The sequence below is a fragment of the Gossypium raimondii genome, chromosome 9 (assembly GCF_025698545.1).
Source record: "Gossypium raimondii isolate GPD5lz chromosome 9, ASM2569854v1, whole genome shotgun sequence".
Classification (NCBI taxonomy): domain Eukaryota; kingdom Viridiplantae; phylum Streptophyta; class Magnoliopsida; order Malvales; family Malvaceae; genus Gossypium; species Gossypium raimondii.
Genome location: NC_068573.1, coordinates 41,340,580 through 41,366,927, shown reverse-complemented (window position 1 = coordinate 41,366,927; position 26,348 = coordinate 41,340,580). Strand labels below are relative to the sequence as shown.

The following is a 26,348-nucleotide window of genomic DNA, read 5'->3' as shown; positions in this document are numbered from 1 at the left end:
GAAATGTATTAATTTAGTGTGTTTTTAAATAAATTAAAAACCCTTATTTCGCCCTTTGTTCGTATTTTTCCCGGATTTTATTACTCTCAATAAAAATATATTATTTTGTATTTTATTATTTTACATTATTTTAGTACATTATGTTTGAAATGTATTAATTTACTGTTTTTTAAATAAATTAAAAAACCTTATTTCGCCCTTTGTTCGTATTTTTCCCGAGTTTATTACTTTTAAAAATATACTATTTTCTAATTTTCTAATTTTACATTATTTTAGTACATTATGTTTGAAATGTGTTCATTTAGTGTGTTTTTAAATAAATTAAAAAATCCTTATTTCGCCATTTGTTCGTATTTTTTCTCGGATTTTATTACTTTCAATAAAAATATATTATTTTCGTATTTTATTATTTTACATTATTTTAGTACATTATGTTTGAAATGTATTAATTAATTGTGTTTTTAAATAAATTTAGTAAAAACCTTTATTTCGCCCTTTGTTCGTATTTTTTCCCAGATTTTGTTACTTTTAAAAATATATTATTTTATAATTTTATTATTTTACATTATTTTAGTACATTATGTTTGAAATGTATTCATTTAGTGTTTTTAAATAAATTAAAAAAATCTTATTTCGGCCCTTTGTTCGTATTTTTTTCCCGGATTTTATTACTTTCAATAAAAAACACATTAAATTAATACGTTTCAAACATAATGTACTAAAATAATGTAAAATAAAAAAATTAGAAAATAATATATTTTTTAAAAGTAATAAAATCGGGAAAAAATACGAATAAAGGGCCGAAATACAAACAATTGGTGCTGCCTCTGTCACAGGCACCAAAGGTGCCGCCTGTGGCAGACCCTTCTTTCAGCTTTGTTTTATTTTTGTATTATTTTGGTAAATAAAAAAATTATATTATTTTGGTTTTTTTTGTATTATTTTTGTAAAAGACCCATTGAAACTGGCTTGGATGAAATGTTACAAACATGTTGAAATTAATTGTGATTATGCTCTGCTTATTGATACTACCTGTAATGGTTTTGGATCAATTAGCAATATTAGATAAGTCCGGTTAATCCATGAATGGTGCCACAAGGATTGGAAGATAAAATTTAGACACATCTTGCATAAAACCAACACGATAGCTGATTGTTTGGCAAAGGTGACAATAGGAAGGTTAAATCAGTTAACTCTCTTTGAAGATCCACCAAGATATGTTATACGATTACTTGAGGATGATGCTCATATTTCTCGACAGGAAGAGTCCATTGGTTTTGCCCATTCCTAGTTTCTAGGAGTGTTTTTATTCATTATAAAAAAATTATTTTTTTATAATAATTTATAAATATATTTTTGTTATAACTTTATAAAATACACAAATTATTTTTATAATATAAGATTTTTTTGCTATAACCATCCTAAGTACTTATATGTGTTTATACTTATAATATAACTTTTATAACTTGTATAAAAATAATTTTTAAAATTAAATTTAAGTGTAATTATACACATAATTACTCTAATAATTATTTAAAATTATTATTTTTATGTACTTTTAAAAAATTACATTCCAAACACTACCTACGTTATTTGGAGGGGTGACTTAACATTGAGAACTATTGAGTAGTTAATATTTTTATATTATTTAAATAAGATCCCCACAAGTAAATGGCAGAGTTAAATGGGAAAAGTAAGGAAGAGAAAGGTTAGAGAAGTGGGCAATGTGACCCCATCCCATATTGGGTTGTTTGTAGTTTTGAATAAAACCGGAGGTGTGTGAGTCGTCTGACAGACTGCCACACAAATTTGACCAATCTCGGTATTTGCAGCACTCATTTCCGCCATAATGCATGCCTTTGCCTCTCTCTGTCTTGTCGCTTCATCCATTCGTAATCATACTAAGCACGATAGAGTTGGATATTGGGTTTGAGCAAAGCTATTATAACAAATGACTTAAAATTGGGCTTCTGAACAAAATGGAGCAGGGCCTAAACTTAGGTTGGAGGCCAACAAAAATAAAAAAAGTATCCCAGGGCCAGGGGTCTCGCTTTCAAGCAAAAGGTGGCCCAACCATATCCCTTTCTTTTGAGGGGGTGGAAATGTAAATAAATAGAGTATATATCTTTTCGCTGGCTCACTGTTCTGCTTCTTGTTCTTTATCTACAAAAAGAACACTCGGAAGGCATTCGAACATACAGAAACACAAGTACCCCAGCCAGAACAAGAAAACAAGTCGTGTATTAATTAACAGAAGCTGCATATTGTAGAGATAACACAATATTTACTTGCCATCAATGGAAGCTGCAAGGAATTTTCTCTCTCTTCCTCCATCTTTTTCTACGAGAACCCAACTTAAGAACTCTGTCTCTTCACTACCATCTTCTTCAGGTAACATCCATATCTATTGTTTCTGAGTTCTAGTAAATTACCCACTTTTCTCTTTTTTTCTATTTGTTTTGCGCCTCTGGTACTTGATATATATATATATATATAACTTCCTTGGGCTTTTCTTGTTGAAGCAATTTTGTTTGTGTTGTAGTTGGTCTTGGAAATGGGTTATATAGTCACGTCGTAGAACTGGGAAATTACTGTTACTTCCAGGTTCCTGAGAAAGTTGTGCATCTATATGGAGATATTGATGGATGGATAGATAGATAGATAGATAGATAGGAGAAGTGCCTATATCTGTTTATGTATGACCCTGTGTTTTGCTCTCAATTTCCTGAGTTAATAATACTAAGTACTGAATGACAATGTATGCACAATACAACTATGCAGTTTCAATGTTTCACGAGCAAGCGGCTGCTGCTGCTGCAACATCTATTCCGATTCATTCGGTAGCTAGGCATTTTCCTACATCAGTTCTCTCACAAGAGCAGCGCGATGACTGCAGACCTCTGCCTATCTTGCAATACTTTAAGGAAGATAAAGCATATCCAGTGAGACTCTTGTTTATCTATGCACAACATATATGTATTATGTAATTTGCACACTTGCCTTTTTAGTGTTTGTTTTTGGTCATTTTGTTGATATGCTTCCTCAAATATTTGCAAATCCTTGTTCAATCTTAGGGGCCAACAGACAAACAGCAGGTTGAGAATGGGACAACACTTCATGAAGGGAAGGCCTCCAACAACTTTGAACAGCAGATGCTCCAGTGGCCTGATTTAAGGCAATTGTAAATGAACTAAGCCTCATTGACTGCTTCCTGCATTAAATAGTTGCGATGGCAATCCTTTCGCTTGAATTGCATCATCATGTACTGCCTTATTTTTTTTCTTTCATTCAGATTGTCAGTCTTGGAATTAGGAGAAAATCCATCATCTTCCTTGAATATGCAGTCTGTTGCAGCTGATACTGAGGAGACTATGAATGTTGAACCAAGTACTATATTGGCCCTTGCTAAGAATGCTTTGTCGGCTTCTAAACAAGCTTTAGCATTAGCTGAGGACCTCAAATTAGACCTTGATGATTCACTTTCTAATAGGTTAGCTTCGATCTTGTCTTCCTGGTTGCACTAGTGTTCTAGACTAATTATACTCTTCAAAGACTGATAACTAATGCTATTGCAGTTTGGGGTCGGCTAATTCATCTACATTGCCAGTTGAGGAGGAGGAAGCACCTACAGTTAGGTCAACAAGACGTTTAGAGAGACAGTCTAAACGAAGGAGGATGCCATCTAAATTTATGATTTCTGATACCTATAGTTTACGAAAGACAAATGTAAGAAAAAAGGTTAGTGGAAGTTACGATCCCAATGATCCCCTTCGATTGTTCTTAAGGGGTCCTGAGACAACACAACTCTTGACTGCTAAAGAAGAGTCCGAATTAATAGTTGAAGTTCAGGTGCCTTTCTCAATCCTGCCCTTTTTTTTCACTTAAGTCATGGAAAATAGAGAATATTTGGTTAATGAAAGGTCTTATTCACGATGCATGTAACATGTACAGGATTTGATGAGATTAGAGAAGCTGAAGAGTAATCTTCAATCTCAGTTTGGGCGTGAACCGACCTTGGTTGAATGGGCTGAAGCCATTGGTCTTAGTTGTTCAGCCTTGCAGGCAGAGCTCCACAATGGAAACAGAAGCCGGGAAAAATTGGTGTATGCAAACTTCCGTATGGTGTTTCATGTTGCTAAACAATATCAGGGCCGTGGTATGAACCTTCAGGATTTACTGCAGGAGGGAAGTATGGGGCTTATTAAAAGCGTCGAGAAGTTCAAACCACAAGTTGGATGCCGATTTGCCACCTATTCTTACTGGTGGATACGGCAAACCATTACAAAGTCTATTGTGCAACATTCCAGAACCATTCGTTTGCCGGTAATTACAATTTCTTGTGTTTATGCTTGATATCATGTATGCTACCTTAACATGGTACTGTAGGTATATTGAAAGTATATGGTTTTTTGCTAACATAATAATAATGGATGAGACAATATCTCTTCAAGTTGTTGGAGATGTTATAAGTTTATTACATGTTTAAGTCAGGCATATAACTTTTTATATATTTGAGAAGCATCATACCAGCAAAGAACCTACTTAATGTTTTCAGGAGAATGCATACAGCCTCTTGGGCAAAGTGGTGAAGGCAAAGAGATCATACATTCAAGAAGGAAATCATTGTCCTTCCAAAGAAGAACTAGCAACACGTGCTGGAATTACAGTTCAAAAGTTGGATAAGTTGCTTTTCACAACAAGGACGCCGCTTTCTATGCAACAACCTGTATGGACAGACCAGGATACCACCTTTCAGGTAATGCCTCGGTTTAAGCTTGGTCCCTGTGTGGATAGCATCTAGTTTCTTGATGATATGGATGGCAAAAGATAGGCCAATTTTCATGCAAATGGTTGCAGAAATAAGTGTTTTTGAGGGAACAACACCAACTCATGTAGAAATTCTTAAAATTTCCCTAAAAATATGAAGCTAATTCTTTGTTCTTATCTTGAACTGCAGGAGGTAACACCAGACACCGGTATTGAGATCCCTGATGTTAGTGTGGCAAAGCAACTAATGCGGCAGCACGTGCGCAACCTTCTACGTGTTCTCAGCCCAAAAGAAAGGAAGATAATCAAACTACGGTTCGGTATTGAAGAAAGTAAAGAGAATTCTCTGTCTGAGATAGGAAACATATTTGGATTATCTAAGGAACGGGTGAGGCAGCTAGAGAGCCGGGCATTGTACAAGCTAAAGCAATGCCTAGTCAAACAAGGACTTGGTGCATATGCCGATTTGCTTGTTTAGGCATAGGGACACAGACATATTCGTTAGATTTTACATGTAAATTCGAGGGCAAGAGTGAAAAATCTGTTGTTAGCTAAAGAACAAGGCCTAAGCCTATGACCCTGATTGAATTGCTCCAACACTGTAATCTAACAATGCTTTTGTTTTGCTTTTTGTTTTTGTATAATCGGGATAGATACTTTTATCAAATGTTATTGGTGAATTTTGACTTCTTTTACTCAATTATATAAAATTTTGATTTTAAATTAATTATATATATATTTAAAATAAATTCAATTATTTTGTGTTTGGTATGTATAAAGAGTAAACACAAAATAATATTAAATAAAATGAGATCAAATTAAAATTTTCATATTAGCATTTGATAAATTGATAATTTTTTTTTAATTCCACACAATGTATCCCTTATTCAATATTAATTTTTAATATTTTATTATACTTTTACAGGACAATTGTCAATGGCAAACCTTGCTTGTGAAGTCTAAAAATTTCAAAGACACTGCCGAATATTTTTCCTGTAACAACCTGAATTTTCAGTGGTAACGGAAATGGTAATTTGAAGTCATTAATTTCGACTAGTAAGCTCACAAATTTTATTATTTAGTATTTACGAGTTAAATGTGATTTTAGAAACATTTGTGAAATAGTGATTTGAATTTAGAAGGAATTATTAGGTTAATTGGTTTTAAAAATGGGGTATCGAGACCTCAATTTTATAAATCGAGCCGTAAATATTTTTATAAATATTTACGGAGTGTCATTAAGGTAGTATTAAAGTTTTGTTAGAAAATTTTATCGTTTCGATAGTTAATTAATTAAAAGAACTAAATTGAAAAAGGTGCAAAACTTGCTAAAGTGATTAAATAATGGTAAATAAAGGAGGACTTAAGGAGAAATTATGTCTAAAATAAAGGCATGAGGCGGCATAAGCAGAAAAGAAGACAAACAAATCATGTGATTAAAGGACAAAATTGTAACTTTTGTGAAATTAACTTAAATAAATTGAATTCTAAACTTTTCTAGGCTATTCTTCTTCTAATTTACAATTAGGTCCAACTATCTAATTCATTAGTTTTTGATTCTATGGGTAATTTTGAAAGTTACCATTGATGAGTGCTGGATTTTTATGATGAATTAACATGGATTTGAAGTTTTAATTTTATTATATGAAGATTTTATCAAGTAATTTCAATAGAAATTGATTTTAGGATCAAATTGTGAAAAGATTAAATCCTAGGTTTTGGTATTAAATTATGTTTATTAAGGGCTGTGTAATAACTTATAATATTTAGATAAAGTGTTAATTGAGAAAAATTATCTTATTTGATGAGTTAATTGGTGAGGAGCTAAATTACAAAAACTGTAAAAGTTAGGGTAATTGTGTAATTTTAAAATTTGAGTGGTATTAATTGTGAAGTGGAATGGAATTGAAATATATGCTAATGAATGAAAAATGTTACATATTAGATCAAGAGCTCGTAGATCAACGAGAAAAAGGGAAATTAGCCGAGTAGCTCTGAACTATTACCAATTTTACAATCCAACCCAGGTAAGTTCATATGGTTAAACTTTTATGATTATTTGTTAATTTATAAATGATATAATATATTTATTCATATTTTTTTGTTGAAATTAAGATTATTGTAAAAGTATGAAAATTGAATTGAATGTTTAACACGAGCATAAAGCAGGATTGAGTAGGATCGTTCCGTGGCAATGAATGAATTGACGGATAAGATCATGGTTGGACCATGGCAATGTTTAAATGTAAGACCATAGTTTGGTTATGGAATTTTAATGAAAAGACCATAACTGGGTTATGACACCTTGAATGTAAGACCGTGGTTAGACTATGGCAGTATAGATACATGTGTAAGACCATAGCTGGGCTATGACATTCTGATGATAAGACCATAACTGGGTTATGACACTACAAATGTAAGACCATGGCAGGGCTATGGCAATGCATGTGTAAGACCATAGTTGGACTATGGCACAAAAAGAACGAAGTACTCATATCCGTAAGCCGTTCTTCGATTCAGTAAGAAATAGTAAGAGACTTATGTGATTGAATTGAAAGATTTATAAATTATTATTGATATTGATATGAAGGAAGCTTGTTTATTGAATACGTTGTATTTGACAGGGAAAAATATATGATTTATTTACAATTTAATTTATTATATTATATTAAGTTCGGTAAAATCAATGTTTAATCTATTGAACTTACTAAGCTTTATTAAGCTTACTCGTGTTGTTTAATGTTCTTGTAGATTAACGTGTAGTCGAAAGATCGGATCAACACATTAAGCTACACTATCCAGTTTATTCTGGTAGTTTTTGCAATGTAAATTTTGGTTTATATGGCATGTATAGGGTTGGTTTGGCAATGAAATAGTTTGAATTGTAGTTGTGAATATTAAATGTTTATATGCATGTAGTTAGTAGTAGAATTTGATAAATCAATGAAATGAGTTAAATAGGTAGGTATAAGTAAATGAAAGATTTGTGATGTTATGTCATGTTGAGAACATGTTTTAGCTTGTATTGATTGCTTGGTTGGGATATATTCATGTATGTGAATGTTGAGTGCAGGTTAATGTCAAAATGGGTTAGAAAAGTGGCCTTAAAATGACCTATTTTCGTCTACATGGGCAGAGACACGGGCATGTGTCCCCTGCTTCTAAGAAAATTTTTGAAATTTTGGGAAAAATTTCCTGAGTACCCAGTTTAGTCCCGATTCACTTCTAAAGTGAATATTGGGTATCGAAGGTCCATCTAAGAGACAATATAAGTGTTATATGATTGATTCTTAATATGTGTAACAAAAGTTGGGAAATGTCCGTATTTAATTCGTAAAGTTTGGTAATACTCTATAACCTTATTCCGGTAACAGAGAAGGATTAAGGGTGTTACATTTCCTTTCATATATATATATTAAAATATTAAAATTAACTTATTACATTGCAAGTTTGAAACTATTAGGATGAAAGACACACTAAATAGAAATTAAAATTTACTCTCTTTTTTTAAGCTAAACCATTTACTTTAAAAAAATACCAACGAAAAGTTGACTTAAATGTGGTATTTGGATGATTTTTTTTCATATTACAAATCGAATTAAATCAAATAAAATTTTACTTTATATTTATTTAATTTTACAACTTAAAATTTTATGACATAAAAATAATTATTTAATATTTAAAATAGTAAAAATAAATTAAAATATTGTATACAAATTATTTTTCAAAATATATTATTTAAGAGTTATTAATTGTTTTTATTTACTTGAAAAATTATTAATTTTAGAAATAATTATATAAATGATTTTAAAACATCATTAAATAATATTTAAAATCTACTAATTTTGTAAAAATAAAATAAAAAATAAACCTTGTATGAAAAACTGAGAATCAAATCGAAAAATTGAGAATCAAACATGGGTTCTTTTGGATCTTCGTTTAGCTCCAAGACAATGAGACCTATATTGAAAATCCTATATTGAAAATTATGCAATCGCAGCACAATATTACCTTTGAATGACAAGCCTACGGTGCGGTGAAAGAGATGTAATCACACCACACCCTAAAAATCTCACCGGTCTATTTTACCCGGTTAAAATTTTAAAACTACGCTTGTAGCATATTTAACCTTTTTGTCCTTCCTGATGAATCCAATAAAACGCTTAAAGAAAATAAAGAAATCATAATAAAATTTATAATATAAAATTAAATAATTATAAGTAAGTTAAATATAAACCTAAAATAAAATATATAACTATATAAATAAAGTAATACTAAATTGAACAATTATAATTGAATATATAATTAGCTCTGAAATATTAAATAAAATAATAAATGCTTGATTTCTTTCTTAAATTTTAATTACTTTTTAATTAAATTATTATCAAAGATAAATTTACTTGTAATAATTTTAGTTATTTATTATTTGTAAATGTTAAATAATTTATATTTTTATTATATATCATGTTTAATTTAATGTCATTTTTTATTATCACTTTAAGGTTACAGTTGCATTTGAATTTAAACACATTCTACTCTCTCAGCTATTTTTAATCTCAGTGATATAGCATTCAATCTCATTACTTTTAATCTCACTGCTATAGCATCCAATCTCATCACTACATTAATTAATTTCACCGCCACTACTATTTTAGCTGCACTGAGCCCGACGGTCCGCCCAAAATATGGGAGGGTTCGGGTAAAAGTATAGGCCCAAAATATGGGCTTGGGCAAAAATTGAGACCTGTTTAGAAAACGGGCCGGGCCTCGGGCAAAATTTTTTTGGCCCGAGCCCGGCCCGAAAATATATTAAATATATATGTTTTAAATATAATAGTTTTTTTTAAGTTTCATTTACTTTCATTTCCTTATTGGCCAACTAATTTATCCAACTAATAGTTTTTTATTTTAAGTTTCATTTACTTTCATTTCCTTATTTTTAAATTATAATAGTTTTTTATTTTAAGTTTTTTTATTTGTCCAACTAATTTATGTATAAATAAGAAATAGAACAGATTTGCTTATTGGCCAGGAAATATCAAAATAGAAATAGAAATGGAATAAATAAATTTATGTATTGTATGAGTTTAATAATACATAACTCCGGTTAAAAGAAAGAGACCCACTCAACTTACTAACAATTAATACAATCAATTTTGTTACAAGTTACAAAATAATAATAATAAAATAATAATAATAAAACATCAAGTTTATTTTACTAATCAAATGTTAGATTTTGTTACAACAATTAATACAAAATAATAATAAAACATCAAGTTTATTTTACTAATCAAATGTTTGATTTTGTTACAACAATTAATACAATTAATTCAATTAACAATTAATACAATTAATAATTTGATAATTTTACTAATCAAATGTTAGATTTTGTTACAACAATTAATACAATTAACAATTAATAATTTGATAATTTTATTAAAAAAATAATTTTAATTTTAATTAAAAACGGGCCGAGCTCGGGCCCCATATTTTTTCCCGGGCTGGGCCTGGACAAAATCTCAAGCCCATATTTTAGGCCAGGCTGGGCCCGGGCCTAGGAGGCGGGCCAAAATTTTTTGGTCCTGACCCAATCCCGGCCCGGCCCGGCCCATGTACACCTCTAAATCTAAACTAATGTATTTTACAGTTGGAAAAATCTAAAAAAAAAAAAATCAACCCAATTCAACGAAACAGAATCAGCATTAATTAAAAAAAAAAAGGGAATAAAGAAACAGGACAATGCAGAGAAAACGATGTCGCTTTGAGGACTAAAAACCACCCAGGAATGAGGCTTAAAAGCAAGCTTGCTGTTAAATCGTAGTAACTATAGCAGCAATGTCAACTAAAAACCTCGTAAAAATATTCGAAAAATCCCTTCCCAGATACCCCAGTTCACCAGCAAATAAAAAAACTGCAGAAGAAATTGCTGAAATCCTCATAAAATCAGGCCTTAAACCCTTCAAAACCAATCCGTCTTTGATCTCTGATCTCGACTCAAACACAACCGACCTCGTTCTTTCAAACCCAAATCTCCCTATTCGTTCCTGTATCCTCTTCTTCAACTTTTTAAGAACGAATCTTTCTCTTACTCCCCAAAAACCCAATCTTGAAACCCATTTATCTTTCATTCGCAGATTGCACAAAGCTGGAAATTTTGAAGAAATTAAACAAGTATTGAAGTTTATTCTCTCCGACGATAATCTTAGATACCCAGTTGAGGAAATTCTTTCTCTCTTTGATTTTGAGTTTGATAACTCATATTTCCTTAACAAGTTGTCCGACTTGCTTTTTAGAGTTTGTGTAGATAACAAAAGGTTTGAAGAGGCAAATCTGGTTTTTGATTATATGAAGAAAATGGGTTTTAATATTGATGAAAGGTCTTGTATTTTGTATTTGGTTGCATTGAAGAAGAGTGATAAAGGAGATTCATTTTTTGTGTTTTTTAGAAGAATGGTTAAGTCTGGCGTAGAAATTGGTGCTTATTCTATGACAATTGTGATTGATGGGTTATGTAGAAGAGGGGAAGTTGAGAAAGGTAGAGAATTGATGAATGAAATGGCTAGTAAAGGGGTTAAAGCTAATGTTGTTACTTATAATACAATTTTAAACGCTTACGTTAAAAGGAAGGATTTTGGGGTTGTTTCTGAGGTTTTGATGTTGATGGAGAGGGAGGAAGTGGAGTATAATGCTGCTACTTATACTGTTTTGATTGAGCATTTTGGAAATATTGGCAAGCATGACGAAGTTGAGAAGCTGTTTGATGAAATGCGTGAGAGAAAGGTGGAAATGGATGTTCATCTTTATACTTCGATGATACACTGGCACTGTAGAAGAGGGAGTATTAAGAAAGCTGTTTCTTTGTTTGATGAGTTGACTGAGAAAGGCCTTGTTCCGAATGCACGTGTTTATGGGGCCTTAATTGACGGTCTCTGCAAGACTGGGCAGATGGAGGCAGCTCAGCTATTGCTAAAAGATATGCAAAGTCAAAAAATTGTGGTAAATCAGGTGATAATTAATACACTCCTGCATGGGTATTGCAGGAAGGGGATGATGGATGATGCTTTGAGGTTAGTGGCTGTTATGGAGAAGAAAGGCTTTAAGCCTGATGTATTTACTTACAACATTATGGCTAGCGGGATGTGTAGATTGAAACGATATGAGGAAGCGAAGAGATGGTTGTTCATGATGGTAGAAAACCAATTGACGCCTAATGCTATCAACTTCACTACTTTGATTGATATTCACTGCAAAGAAGGAAACATTGTTGAGGCAAAGCGGCTGTTTCGACAATTGCAGGGAAAGGGGGAGAGTCCTAATACTGTTACATATAATGCTCTCATCGATGGATATAGCAAGAAAGGGGAAATGAAAGACGCATATAAGCTAAGGGATGAGATGGAAGCCAAAGGAAGAATTCCTGATGTATACACATACACATCACTTGTGCATGGTGAATGTAGTTTTGGGAATATAGATGAAGCAATGAAACTATTTAATGAAATGCGTCAAAAGGGTCTAGTTCCAAATGTAGTCACCTATACGGCTATAATTTCTGGGTTGTCTAAGAAAGGGAGATCAGATGAAGCTTTTAGACTTTACAAGGAAATGATCGGTTTGGGCCATGTGCCTGATCAAAGAGTTTATAGCTCACTTGTCGGTAGCCTTCATACAACCTAGGGCCAATAGTTGGATGGTCCTTTACCTTGCTTTCCCTTTTTTGTGGTATTTAGTTTAGACTTCGTGATATGCAGCTAGATGCTAACAAAACCTCAACCTATCTTCAGGATGATGCAAATATCATCACTTTATGCTATAGGACTTTAACCAAAGAACATCACTTTATGCTATAGAACTTTAACCAAAGAACATTCTTGTTGGTGAAATGCCTGTGAAAGAAAACGTGGCTGAACTTGGGCTCCTTCAAAACAATGCAATGTCTGATTTTGATGTTAAATGCTTGTTCAGAGGGTGGCTTGTGTTGTGAGTGTTCGTTTTTGCTGCAGGCTTCATTGAGATGTTTGTTTATTGCATCAATCTACGGTTGGTACTGCATCTGGGAAGGTTAGACATGTTGACGGTGGGCAATCGAATTATATGGATTCTAAATCCATGCAGGCATGTTTCTATCTGTGAAATCTGCTCCAGAAGAGTATTTGCATACTGAAAGAAGTTAGTTCAGAGGACGTGGAGGATCCGAGGGAAACAGGAACTACAAATTTTATTATGGATCTCTCAAGGTCGTAATATGCCTACCCCTAAACATGATTCACCCTCTTATTGGTTACTAATTATGGTGTAGACGGTTCAATAGTCAAAACTGTTGATGAATTTATTCCTATTTGTGGTTGCACCTTTTATAGCCTCTTCAATTCAACCCTCTCATTACAGCCAGTGAAGCTTAAGATTCTTATATCCGATCCAGGGTTGAAGATCCTGCTATCTTCCTCAAAAACTGCAGTGGAGGCCTTGTTTATGATATGTTTGTACTGCCACCTGTTATGATGGCCAAGCTCTGCTGACTGCAGATCCATTATAGAAGAAGCTGCTAAGCTTGTTGAGGCTGGTATGCAGACTTTGGTGAATAGGTTCTATATATCAGTTTCAGCCTTCAGGAAATGTTTAAGCTTTCAAAAGGCATGCTTATGAACTTGCTATAATTTGCTTTGTTGCTAAAAATGACATTGTTAAACTCTCTCCATAGGTCTTTTGAAAAATTGCCCTGGAAATTTTAGTGTACATACATGCATTTCAACCAAAAGTCCTTTTCTATGCTTCCAGCCACTTACATGTTCTCAGGTCAGTCTTCAGAATGGCTAATGTTCAATTGAAGGAAAGCTTTACTCCAGGACTATACTGTGGCCCAATGAAAGGTTTTTTTTTTCTTGGCCCAAATTGATTTATATTGTTTTAGTTGGACCAAAGAAGTCTAGCAACGCATGCAGTTCTAACATTGGATGTGTGTGTATCTTAGAGGTATCATCAAATATTATTATAGTTATCTGGTTCGGATAAATCAGATGATGTTATGTCATTAAAAAAGTTTCAAGTTTTATTTGAAGCATTTATGGTGTCTAATTTAATACAACAAGCTATATGTTCTTAAATAAGATTCAATATTTAATTCACGGTACAAATAGTGTATAAAATACAAATAATTTAGAGGAAAATGATATTAACACTGGATGTAAGTAATGATAAAAAGAGGGCGAAGGAGTTTTGAAGGGATTGGTTTTTAACTTTTAATTAATAAAGGTGCTTATCATTTGAATGGACATACGGATATAAAACGAACAGATGGAAGGAGAGTTCGAGTCACTCATCTGTCTCATCATCTCTTTCTAATTGTCCCATTTGGAGTTTGGGATGCAATAATGGCCGATCGAATAAGGTGTTGGGGAAGGGGCGACACGTTGTTTATCCCAAAGAGAAAAAACAAAAAAGGATAAAAGAGTACAAACATCAGGCTTACGCAACACAGGGAAACAATATACTGCTCTCTCTCGATATTTCCTTCCAAGTTGCTAGGAATTGTAAACAAACCCTTTTGAAGAAACCTCTTCAATCATGCGAAAGGGCATGTTTAATTCCTTATAAAATGAGTTCTTGTCTGTGTCAGCCAGGCATGCAAAGACATATATTGAGAGAGAGATCTTATATATATATATATGCATGTCTTGACTAGGTAGCAGCAGCGATCAGTAAATAGGACAGAAAAGGGCGTGGTGTGAAAAGTACCCTCGAGTCTGTAATTGGTTTAAGCCAGATTATTTTTTTTGTTCCTATGTAATGGTTGATACTTCATCATATTCTTGTAATAAAAAAAAGCTAAACTAATGCCTTTGTCACACTAGCTTTATTTGGTATATGCATAGAGACCCACAAACATCACCCATTGAAACCTCCAACAATTCCTATATAAACACCAATGCTAGCCAAAAACACTACGAGTTAATCCTGCATAATCATCAAATCATTACCGTAAGGAATATTGAAGTTAATTATGGGTGAAACTGAGAACGAACCAGGAAGCTCCATGCATGGAGTTTCAGCAAAAGAACGAGCCTTTGCTTTCTCAGTCGCTTCCCCAAAAATCCCAACAGACCCCACTGCAAAATTCGCCCTACCCGTAGATTCTGAGCACAAAGCCAAAGTCTTCAACCTTTTGTCATTTGCCAAACCCCACATGGTCACCTTTCATCTCTCTTGGCTCTCTTTTTTCACTTGCTTCGTTTCCACTTTTGCAGCAGCTCCTCTTGTCCCCATCATCCGAGACAACTTGAACCTCAAAAAAGGCGATATCGGCAATGCCGGCATAGCTTCCGTTTCCGGTAGCATTTTCTCTAGGCTTGTAATGGGAGCAGTATGTGACCTACTAGGACCCCGTTACGGTTGCGCTTTTCTTATTATGTTGTCAGCCCCAACAGTGTTTTGCATGTCATTCGTTTCATCTGCAGGAGGATATATAGCTGTGAGATTCATGATTGGTTTCTCCCTTGCAACATTTGTGTCATGCCAATATTGGATGAGTACTATGTTCAATGGAAACATCATTGGGCTCGTCAATGGGACGGCAGCCGGTTGGGGAAACATGGGGGGTGGAGCCACTCAGCTTATTATGCCGCTCATTTTTGAGTTAATCAAGCAAGCTGGTGCAACTCCATTTACTGCTTGGAGGATTGCATTTTTCATACCAGGATGGTTACATGTGATTATGGGGATTTTGGTGTTGACATTAGGCCAAGATTTGCCTGATGGGAACCTTAGTACTTTGCAGAAGAAAGGAGATGTCCCAAAGGATAGGTTCTCTAAGGCAAGCATATGCCATGATTTTCATTTACATGCTTTTGTTTTTCTTTGCAATTTAGGGAATTAATTAACCTATGCCATCCACTGTTTGATTAGGTCCTCTGGTATGCCATCACAAACTACAGGACATGGATCTTCGTTCTTCTCTATGGAATGTCTTTAGGTGTTGAACTAACCACTGATAATGTCATTGCAGAGTATTTCTTTGACAGGTTCAATCTTCTCATTATAACTTTACAAAATTAAAAACTGCAAGTGACAATTAACATCGGTCTTTGTGACCTATATATATATAGGTTTAACCTCAAGCTCCGTACAGCCGGCACCATAGCTGCCACTTTTGGCATGGCAAACATTTTCGCACGCCCCATGGGAGGGTTCTTGTCCGATCTAGCTGCACGTCGGTTCGGCATGCGCGGCCGGCTCTGGAACTTGTACATCCTTCAAACTCTAGGAGGCATCTTTTGCATTTGTCTTGGAAGAGCAAACTCTCTCGACCTTTCCATCACCTCTATGATCCTCTTCTCCATCGGCGCACAAGCCGCTTGCGGAGCTACCTTCGGGATCATCCCCTTTATTTCTCGTAGATCGCTGGGTGTCATCTCGGGCCTAACTGGAGCCGGTGGGAATTTCGGGTCTGGTTTAACTCAACTGCTGTTCTTTACAAGCTCGAACTACTCAACTGAGACAGGAATTTTCTACATGGGGATCATGATTGTGGCATGCACATTGCCTGTAACGCTAGTTCATTTTCCACAATGGGGGAGCATGTTGCTCCCTGCTTCAAAGCATGGGGAAAAATGCAGTGAAGAGTACTACTATGGAGCTGAGTGGAATGCGGAGGAAAAAGAGAAAGGGTTGCACCATGGAAGTCTCAAGTTTGCTGAGAATAGCAAGTCTGAGAGAGGTCAAAGGGTTGGTTCTGCAGCAACACCTCAAACTTCAACTACAGAAGATGTATAGATATTCATTTTGTTGATACCTACAAGGTTTAAACTTGAACTTTGTCTATAATATTATCCATTTCCAGCTTATGAGTTTCATGGTGCAAAGTGTTTTATATTAATGGAAGCTTGTTATATAAGTCTATAAAAACAAATAAATGCAGCAGGACTTCTTCTTTGTTATTGGGCCTGTATCCATCCTGTTAATAAGAAAATTGTTGTTGTCCTCTCACCTGACTGAGATTGAGCAATAATTAAAAGGATAAAAAATGTCATTTTTTGTCATAATCCACTTGTATTTGTTGATTTGGTGTTGTGATCTAAATCTAAGTGTATATGCCAAAAATCATATTTAGTAAATTGGTTAATTATATATAAACATTAATGATTAAATTTATTAGTATATCAATCAAAATTATGTACAATTCAAGAAAAATATTAATATTATTAGTTAAATTGCTCTAATTTTTTTAAAAAATGATTAATTTACTCAATATCAAAATTAAGAAAAAGTTAGAAAATGTATTTTTATCATAAATTTTGGATTGATACAAAATGCAATGTATAAAGACTAAATGGGAAAAGAAAAGAAAAAAAGAAAGTGCAGGGACTTACTTCGAGACCAAAGAAAGAGTTGTGGGAAATGGAAACTGTACCCCTCATTTTACAAGCTGAATGGTCTTGTAGTAGAAAAGGTGAAGAGAATACAAAGAAAACACAGCTATGATGATGATAACATTTCAGTGGGAAATCTATTAGAATTTTTTTTTTCTCTGAAGATCCAAAAAGATGAAATGGAACTGGGTTAGCACATGGGTGGGAGGCCCCATACACACAGGATCTTTTACTCTTTGACTTTCTTTTTGTTTCCGTTTGTACAAAACACCCAGCACTATCCGTACCCCTTTTCTGCTCATTGTCATTTTTTAAGGTTAAATTTTGCTGTTAGTCCCTGTATTTAGAAAATGTTATGGATTTAATCCTTATACTTTTATTTGGTATTTTTAATCCCTGTATTTGCAAATTTTAAATTTTCAATCTCCACCGAACAATAATTGTTAAATCCATTCAGTAAAGTTGTGTTATTTCAAAAGTCCGATGCACCAAACATATTTTCATATGTGTAATATATGTAATGTCATGCCAATTGATTATTTTCACATATTACTTATTAAAAATCTAGTTAATGGATTAATGGCTATCATTTGCATTACGACTAAAATTTTAAAATTCAAAAAGTATAGGGACTTAGAATGACCCAATCGGAGAAAATAGACTAAATCTACAACTGTCTGAATAGTATAAGAACTAAAACGAACCAACTTGAAAAATACAAAGACTAAAATTGATCAAATAAAAGTGTAAAGACTAAATTTATAATTTTTGTAGAATACATGGATTAATACCAGAAACCCTTTTTTACCGTATGACTAAGTTAAATTAAGCTGACAAGTTAATAAATGGGGTTTCAGATATATTTCAGACATTGAAGGACAACCACTAATTACAAGAAGAAGACATCTTCTCTACTGTTATATATTGAAGCATGTTTGGTTATCATCGCATTATACCACAAAAAGAAAAGACCACTTTGTTGTGCCACTTTCCCCCGGTTCTTAGGGAGAATGATGCCCCATTGCTCAGCTGAAATAGAATCTGAAGGCACCTCGCCCACGCCACTACTGTTTATACTGTTTAGCTTTCTATTATTGTTCATGAATCATGATCATGTGGATTCATCTTTCAGCATTCAAATAACCCTAAACTCACTCAAGAGTTAGCACATAAAATTTCAGAATATTCATAAGTTTCCACCATAGCATTAGAATCAGAGGACATCAACCCAGAAAGGGTCACTAACAAGTCTTAATATCAATCTATACCAATAATATAGTCCGCCATATACTATAACCTGTTTTTTTCTTCTCTTTTGTATGCTGCTCTGTCGTATCCTCCTTGCGGAGCTATGTTGATAGTTGGGGGTTGGTTTGGCCCTCTAATTTTGTTGTCCTCTTAAAATTTTGGGAAAAAGTACAAAAATAGTCACCTAATTACCTAATTTTTTATATTTTGGTTACAAAATTATTATTATTTTTGGTTTAGTTATTAACGTATTGAAATTAAATATTTTAGTTGCTATTGCAATTAATTTAGTAATGGAAGTCTAACTATGCTTACTAATTTTATCAATTTGATCTTAATTCTAAAAAGTTCAACAAATTTTTTATTTTAGTTCTAATTCTAAAAATTCTAAAATATATTTAAAAAATCTTAAAAAATATATTTTAGTCCTACTTTTAGTTCAAGTACCTTGACGTGGTCCAAAAGAAAACAAAATGTACTAAGCAGATACAAATAAACAAAGTGAGGGAACAAAATATATATAAATCCTATTTTATTTTGGTTCCGTGCGGGGGAGCCCAACCCAGAACCAAATTAAAACATATATGATTCAAAAAAATCTCTCCTTTTTCTATATAAATAACACCAACTGCTCATTCAACCCTTCATCCTTTCATATTTACTGCTATTTTGTACTAGCAGTGCCGATCAACAACAACGCTACATCATCTCAAGCAAGAAACAAAGTAAAAAAGAGCTTAGTTGTTCACATGGCAGGCAAAGAAAACGAGACAAGGTCTCCTAGAAACAAGGACGCTAGCTGCGAACCATGCAGATCTTTTGGTCAAAAATGCAGTCACTTGGTTAAGAAGCAGCGAGCCAAATTCTACATCCTCCGACGTTGCATAGCAATGCTCGTGTGCTGGCGTGACCGAGGCGAGCCCTAAAAAGAAAACCGGCCACCTTGGTTTCAGTTTCAGTTTCATTTCATAGTCTGGAGCTACTTGTACAGGAGTACTAGTGTAATTAAAAGAAACATGTACTTTTAGATTAATTTTTAGTGCAGCTGTAGCTCATATCAGTTTTCATGGATAAGGAAATTTATATAGTGTTACATTAGGTTTTTTTATCCAGAGCTCTGCATAATAAATGTGTGGATCTGTTTCGAGTTTTGGGTATTCATTCTTTTGATTTTCCTGTAATCTGTGCTACAAACTTGCTTTAGCTGCCAAAAATATTCAACCGAAAATCTGGGTTTTCACCAGAATTCTCTGGACATGACATATATGGGGGCAGTTCAGTTTCGCAATATCATATTCATTTCTCATTGGTGGAAGAATGAAGTTTTTTTCTTTACTTTTCTGCTTAATTAGCAGTTTCCTACTGATATTTTCGGTTATATAATTTCTTCATGCTTTCCATTTTTTCTTTTCTTAGAAGGAAATTTGTGAATTAGAGCAGGATTTCTTTGATTTATATATTGGCTCTGCATTCAAAATGCTGATTAGCTAGCTGTAACTTGCGTCGGGGATTTGGGTCAGAAATATTTCGCGTTCAAATCTCGTAAAGAAATTTTTAATAAAAAAGATTCTATCTTCTATTTAAGCTCGATTAATCATATTTTTCAAAAAAGAAAACTTGTTCATGGACTTTTGCTGATCTGATGTTTTCATTCATTTCGTAAAAACTTGGTGTTAGATATATATATATACATATATACATATAGAAATGCAGAGTCTTCGTTCTGTTTTTGCTTGTAATTTTTCTCTCCACTTCCTCACTTGAAATCATCATTGGTTAGAGAGAAAAGTATAAAGAGGACAGTTAAATTCTACTTTCCCGGATTTCGAATCTTGCTCTCTTTTTTTTCACTGTCAATCGTATCGATCATTAAACTAAACTAACCCATTTCCCTTTCCCTTTTCCTTTGTTAGTGTTACTTGTAATTATCAAAAAATCATGTTTAGGGAAAATATTTTAACCCAAAATTTAAAAATATTCATTTATCGTCTGATGAAATACATTAATTAAAATGCTTACTTTTATTAACTACTTCTTATCTATTTATTTTATTATCTCTAATCTTTATATTCAACCATTTTTAATTAAATATAATAAAATTTTATAAAAACAGAATGTATTTTTCACTAAGATTTTTTTAGTTAAATTCACCATGCATCTCTAAATGATGACTTTTATTCTAAATTGACCTTTAAACTTCAAAATATTCTAATTACATCTTTAAACTATTGAGTTTACATCATTTAGGCCTTTTGTTACTAAAATCATTAATTTAACCATTAAATGAAACATCGATCTTATGTGATATAATTTAAAATAAAAACTTTAAGAAAAATAATATTGTAAAAGTGGATATTTTAAGAATTTCAGTTTCAAGGTTTTCAAAACTTTTACTAAAGTTTTAACAAAATTATGTGACAATGTTTCTATTGTTTTTAATTTTTATTTTAAATTTAGCTACATAAGATTTGGCGTATCATTCAAAAATTTCAATAACAAAAGGGCCTAATTGATATAATATCGATAGTTTAGAGATGTAATTAAAAATATTTTAAAGTTTGAGGACTAACTTAAAATAATGTCATAATTTGGGGATGTTTGATATAATTGACTCTTTTGAAGTTAAAAATATAATGTAATTGCAATTAAAGCATTTAAGTAACGATAATCAAAATTAGTCATTATATAACATAATAAGACTAATCACCGTAATACCTAAACCGAATAAATTTATGCAAAATGATTATGAACCGAAACTTATACACTATGTACATAAATTACAACTCAAAGTTAAGACATCAAGTTTCTAAAGCCTTAATTTTGTCATTAAGCTAAGACCTCACGGCTATAAATTTACTTTTAAAACCCATTATCATCATAAATATATTTTGTCCTTGTCTTCTCTTATACTTTTGTTCTTTTAAATTTTTTTTTACAAATGCAGGTTAAATATTTAAATTATGTATATAAACTTTTTCTCTTTATTTATTTTTATATTTTAATTAATTTCTTTTTATTAAATGCTTATAAATATTAGTAACTAAATAGTTTTACATCAATTTAATGAATTCATGTGAAGTCCAATGCTTAAATTACCTATAAATATATTGAATTTCAATTTTCAAGCAAAGTCAAATACTCTTCTTTTTTTTTTTGTGAAAGATGTAGAATATATTTAATTTTATAGTGCTTTAATGTGCAACTAATTTTTATTATATTGTAATTAAAATGGAGAAATAAATAAAATAAATAAAAATAGATAATTGATAAACAATAATGATGTCATTTTTATTTTCTTAATAAATAGATCTCAAAGAAATTATGAGATTTTTTTCAAATATGAAGGGACACGAGGAGTGTGATATATTGATTTATTTTTCATGTAATTATCAAAAATAATATTTTTATTCAACTTATATTTCAAGTTGCAAGGTGGCCTTCAATATGCCAAAATATATGCACTATATTATACAGTGTTTTTTGTTTCTAGTTTTGGAATTTTTGGAAAACATAATAAAGGAGATTTAAGTATTTGCAATATATATGGGTAATCATCACCCACTCATTCTCATGTAGACGCTGAAGGAAGGTGACAAATAGAACAGGCAAAGCCTATTCAGAAAAGGTTTTCTATTTCACGGAAATAGCTAAGTTGACTAATAAATGAATTCTTGACCACCTTATACATTTTAATTAATATAGGGTTAAATCTCATTTTCAGACTTTAACTTGATAATTTTTCACATATTGGGGTTTATATTACTTTTTGGTCCAAATTAGGTCTTAAACTTAATAATTGTTTTTACATTAAGCCTTAAACCTTTTTTTGGGTCCAAGTTAAGCCTTAAATTTGGCAAATATTTCTATGTTGGGACTTCAACTTTTTTTTTATCAAAGCTAGTCCTTGAAAACCCTAAAACTCAGGCCTTAATATGGGAACAATTGTCAAGTTTAGGCACTAATTTGGACAAAAAAAAGTTTAGGCCCCGATGTGAGAAAGTTGTCAAGTTCAGGTTCATATGGGAACAATTGCTAAGTTTAGGACTTAACTTGGATTAAAAAAAGTTCAGACCCCAATATAAAAAAGTTACTAAGTTTAAGCCCCAAATAATGATTTAACCCATTAATTTATGACTTTTTTCTCTCTTATTTTTCTTTTAGATTTATCCATTTATTTTTTAATATTAATATCATTATAGGTTTTTATCATATCTACTTTATTTGATACAATATTTAGAACTATTCATATCCCTTTTTAACTCTTAAATAGGAGGATAATGCGCTTCGACGCACTCAAACCCACGTCCTCCTACACTTGTAATAATATCAATATCAATTGAGCTAATACTCAATTGAAAATTATTTTTATCTAATAAAAGTAGTTTTTCCTATTAATATTAATGTCGGAATCATTTAACGTAACTACATGGTTAAAAGAAAAAAAATTGATACGGATAAAGGGTTTGAAATATTTTTGAATATAAATTAAATAATCATAATAAATTGAATTGAATTAAAATTTAATTTAATATGATTTAATTTATAATTATACGATGCAAAAAAATATTTTATCTTTAAAATAATTAAAATAACTAAAGTTTCTATATACAATTTATTTTTCAACGAAATACCATATAAGTCACTGGTGATATTTTTATTTACTTGAGAATAATTTAAAAAACATTTATAAAAATAGATTTTGAAAATTTATTAAATAATATTTAAAATCATAAAAAACTCGTTTATTAAAATAAATTTAAAACTCAAAATCCAAAATTAATATAAAAATTGAAAAATAAATTAAATCGAATTATTATATACAATTTAGAAAATAACGAAAATGAAACAATAAAACCAAAAAACTTCTGCATCATCTTCACCGAACTCAATCAAAATCACACATAAAGCTTTGAATCCGTAGCGTGCATGTAAAATTTTAACTATATCCAGCATAAAATCTTTATTCTTAATTCTATTCGGAAATTAATCGAGAGAAAATCCAAATTATCAATTGCGGTGATTATACTGATAAATAAATATTTATTATTATTATTTAAAATGATGGTATTTATTATTATTATTATAATTTACATATTTTATCATTAAAATAATTTTAAAATGTAATTCAACTTTTATAAATCAAAATCTTAAATTCTACTCCTGAAATTTTAAATCTTAAAACCCTAAGTATTTATACAAAAGAATATTTGAAAATGAAGGGTGAAGATTTGTCTGCGAGTAAAAAAGAAATTCACCGACTCTGAGTTAACCTTTTCCCAAATGAAATGTATTTAGACTAAATCAAAATAAATTTATAGAATATGATTTATATAGAATACTGACCGGCAAGCAAATATCACATGGGGACACCAATATCCAATATCAATACATGTAGGTTTGGTATACTGCTTCCAGAGAAAGAACAGGGTCCTGTATTACAGATAAATCATGCTTTTCTCTAATTGGCTTGTTCATGCAGTCTTGTCAAGTGGATTGTTCCTTTAATTCAAACACACAGTATATCCTAATCAGGTTTATTTGATACCAGTGAAGTGATTTCAGTATGATTTTAATTATTAGCAAGCTAGTTAATTTTATTTATTTATTTTCATTGGTTTTATAGTTGTCATGCTTAAAGAAAAACGTTGGGTTAGTAGAATATACCTTGTCTTGGAAGTAAGCAGGTAGAACAATTTCGGTACAATTTGATTATTCTTGCTGGGTACGACTATTGCTTACTAAGAGCTATTAGGTTGCATCCAGAGCTTCGTCTTAGCAACTAAGTATAATTAAAGGCGAAACATCAAAAGAGGGGGGCGGGTGGGTCAATAGATTTTGTCAGCCGACAGCAAGGAAATAAATAAATTCAAGTGATAATTGGATTTAAGATATTAATAATTGTATCTCGTGCGGTCCTCATTAACTATTGTTTTCCTTTCTTCAAGAATATATATATTGCTTTGCTTTACGTGGCTTTGGTCCCACTTACCCTGCCGCTTATAGTCCTCCATTGCATTTGTTTTCTTTTATTTACCAAACTCTTTGTCAAAGCAGTGAGAAACACACCTAACCATTGAGGAGTAGCATCTCAATTTCATGGACACAAATCATATGAACGTTTTCATCTCCTTCCCCAAAAGGTTTTCAAATACACTCATTGTTGCTTCTTTGGTATTATAGATGAATGAAAGCAATGTGTTGTTTATGTTACTGAATATTAGTGGCAGTGTTGATTCAATCAATGCCCGCCACATTAATGTGAAACAAAGAAGAAAAATCCAGATGGAAAGGGAAATATCATGAAGTAACAATTGATGCATTCAAAAGTTGTGCATAGAGATATAGCTAACTGCAGCAAAAAAGGACCATAGTTTTTAAAGATGGGATTTGGATGGGGCACCAAAATGTGGAAAAGAAACAACGACTATTGGTGTATGACCATTCGGCAATTCAATGGAGGGAGGGGAGGGGACCCATTAATGAGCAGAGCCAACACGTGCATTCTGACAACGTTGAAATATAGGGGGAGGATGGTTTCGTTGAATTTTGTCTTTATTTTTGTGTGTATGTGTGAGTTCATTACTTGCCCATTGGGGTTGGGAGGGTTTACCATTATTTACAACAACTTTAGAGCGAATTCAATGGAATCAATATATCTCTGGCAGTGGCAGTGGCAGTGGCAGTGGTAAGAGGCAAAGCCTGCCTGGCTCACCATAACAGCGGCATTCAACCATGTTGTTTATGAGTTGTTCCTTTCATGACTTTTCACGTGGAGATGCACGTGTGGGTATCACTCAATGAAAAAGTAAAAAGAAAAGAAAAGAAGGGAATCAATCACAAACAACAAAGGCACTACTGTTTTGAAAGGAAAAAAGAGGAATGCAAAGACGTTTAACAAATGAATAAATGGGTGGTGACAGGTTTTATCTTTTCCAACCACACTGATTGTTAGTTGTCCCAAATATAATTTTAGCTTGTTGGGGCGGGGGGTTACCTAGTAGGATCTGACGAGGACTCTACTCTTTTACCTCTGAAAAACTGATCCTTTTCTTCCACGGAAATTGCAGACGCAAGTCTAACAATGAATTTACAACATTTTCAATTTTTATGTTATAACTTATAACTATACAAGTACACGGTAAAATCTCAAAATATCCAACTTCTCATTAGCCATAAATTTTAAAATTATACATGAATTTTGTTCTAATATATAAATTTATATATTAAAATTTGATTTGATTCAATTATCACAAATTATTAATAAAACTATTAATATAATATTATTTTATATATTATATATAAATAATTATATTTATATTTTATTTATTTTTTAAAATATATATGATTGGATCAAAATTTAAATCGTACTAAATAAAAATTTATATATTGAATTTACAAATTTATAAGTACGTGGGGTTATTAAAGGTACGCCTTTTACGCATGATCTACATTTATATGGATATGATTTGCTCTCTTTGCCATTATTATTTACATTTGAAATTTGAGAGTGGGTTTGGATGCGCGATTGGGTATAGTGCGTTTAGCTTACTTTTTATTTCACGCTATAGTATCGCTACAGTATCTAATCTTACCGGCATCGCTGTTTTTACACTAACTGCAGGTAAACGCTCCACCCATCCAAACTCACCCTGATATGATTTGATATACGTGTTTGTTACAGTTATTTCTCTATTCCATTTTATTAGTGTCTTTTCTGAAATTTAAGATTATTAATATTTAAATTGGAATGTTGAAATTAATTAATATTTTTTCTTTACACATTATATTTTTAATAACTTCCTCATTTATATTCTAAACAACCTTTGCCATTCTCATTAAAAATTTCACATACCCGTGAACCTGCTTCCTTTCGCATCAATCATCATCTGAACTTTTATTAATCATTTTTGCAGTCGTAAAAATTTGAATTTACAAAAATAAAAGAAAATCAAATAAAGCTGAAAATAA

At 32.0% G+C, this 26,348-nt stretch overlaps 3 protein-coding genes across 6 annotated transcripts; all 3 read left to right on the top strand.

Annotated features, from left to right (window-relative positions):
* The first annotated feature begins 2,145 nt into the window (after window positions 1-2,145).
* On the top strand, window positions 2,146-5,447 carry LOC105799769 (RNA polymerase sigma factor sigF, chloroplastic). 4 transcript variants are annotated; one of them, XM_012630484.2, is made up of 8 exons: window positions 2,146-2,391; window positions 2,782-2,942; window positions 3,075-3,175; window positions 3,293-3,490; window positions 3,576-3,849; window positions 3,952-4,323; window positions 4,556-4,756; window positions 4,958-5,447. In XM_012630484.2, the coding sequence occupies exons 1-8, from the start codon at window positions 2,298-2,300 to the stop codon at window positions 5,243-5,245; spliced, it is 1,689 nt and encodes a 562-aa protein (XP_012485938.1). In that variant the 5' UTR covers window positions 2,146-2,297; the 3' UTR covers window positions 5,246-5,447. The 4 variants fall into 4 exon arrangements, with proteins under 4 accessions (XP_012485938.1, XP_012485937.1, XP_052477468.1 ...); XM_012630483.2 differs by having other exon boundaries at window positions 3,075-3,181; XM_052621508.1 differs by lacking the exon at window positions 2,782-2,942 and having other exon boundaries at window positions 2,151-2,391; window positions 3,075-3,181.
* Window positions 5,448-10,602: 5,155 nt separating this feature from the next.
* Window positions 10,603-13,618, top strand: LOC105799767 (pentatricopeptide repeat-containing protein At2g32630). Its single transcript, XM_012630481.2, has one exon. The coding sequence runs from the start codon at window positions 10,603-10,605 to the stop codon at window positions 12,442-12,444; it is 1,842 nt and encodes a 613-aa protein (XP_012485935.1). The 3' UTR covers window positions 12,445-13,618.
* Window positions 13,619-14,533: 915 nt separating this feature from the next.
* On the top strand, window positions 14,534-16,673 carry LOC105799768 (high affinity nitrate transporter 2.4). Its single transcript, XM_012630482.2, has 3 exons — window positions 14,534-15,577; window positions 15,670-15,785; window positions 15,870-16,673. The coding sequence occupies exons 1-3, from the start codon at window positions 14,768-14,770 to the stop codon at window positions 16,534-16,536; spliced, it is 1,593 nt and encodes a 530-aa protein (XP_012485936.1). The 5' UTR covers window positions 14,534-14,767; the 3' UTR covers window positions 16,537-16,673.
* Window positions 16,674-26,348: the final 9,675 nt, after the last annotated feature.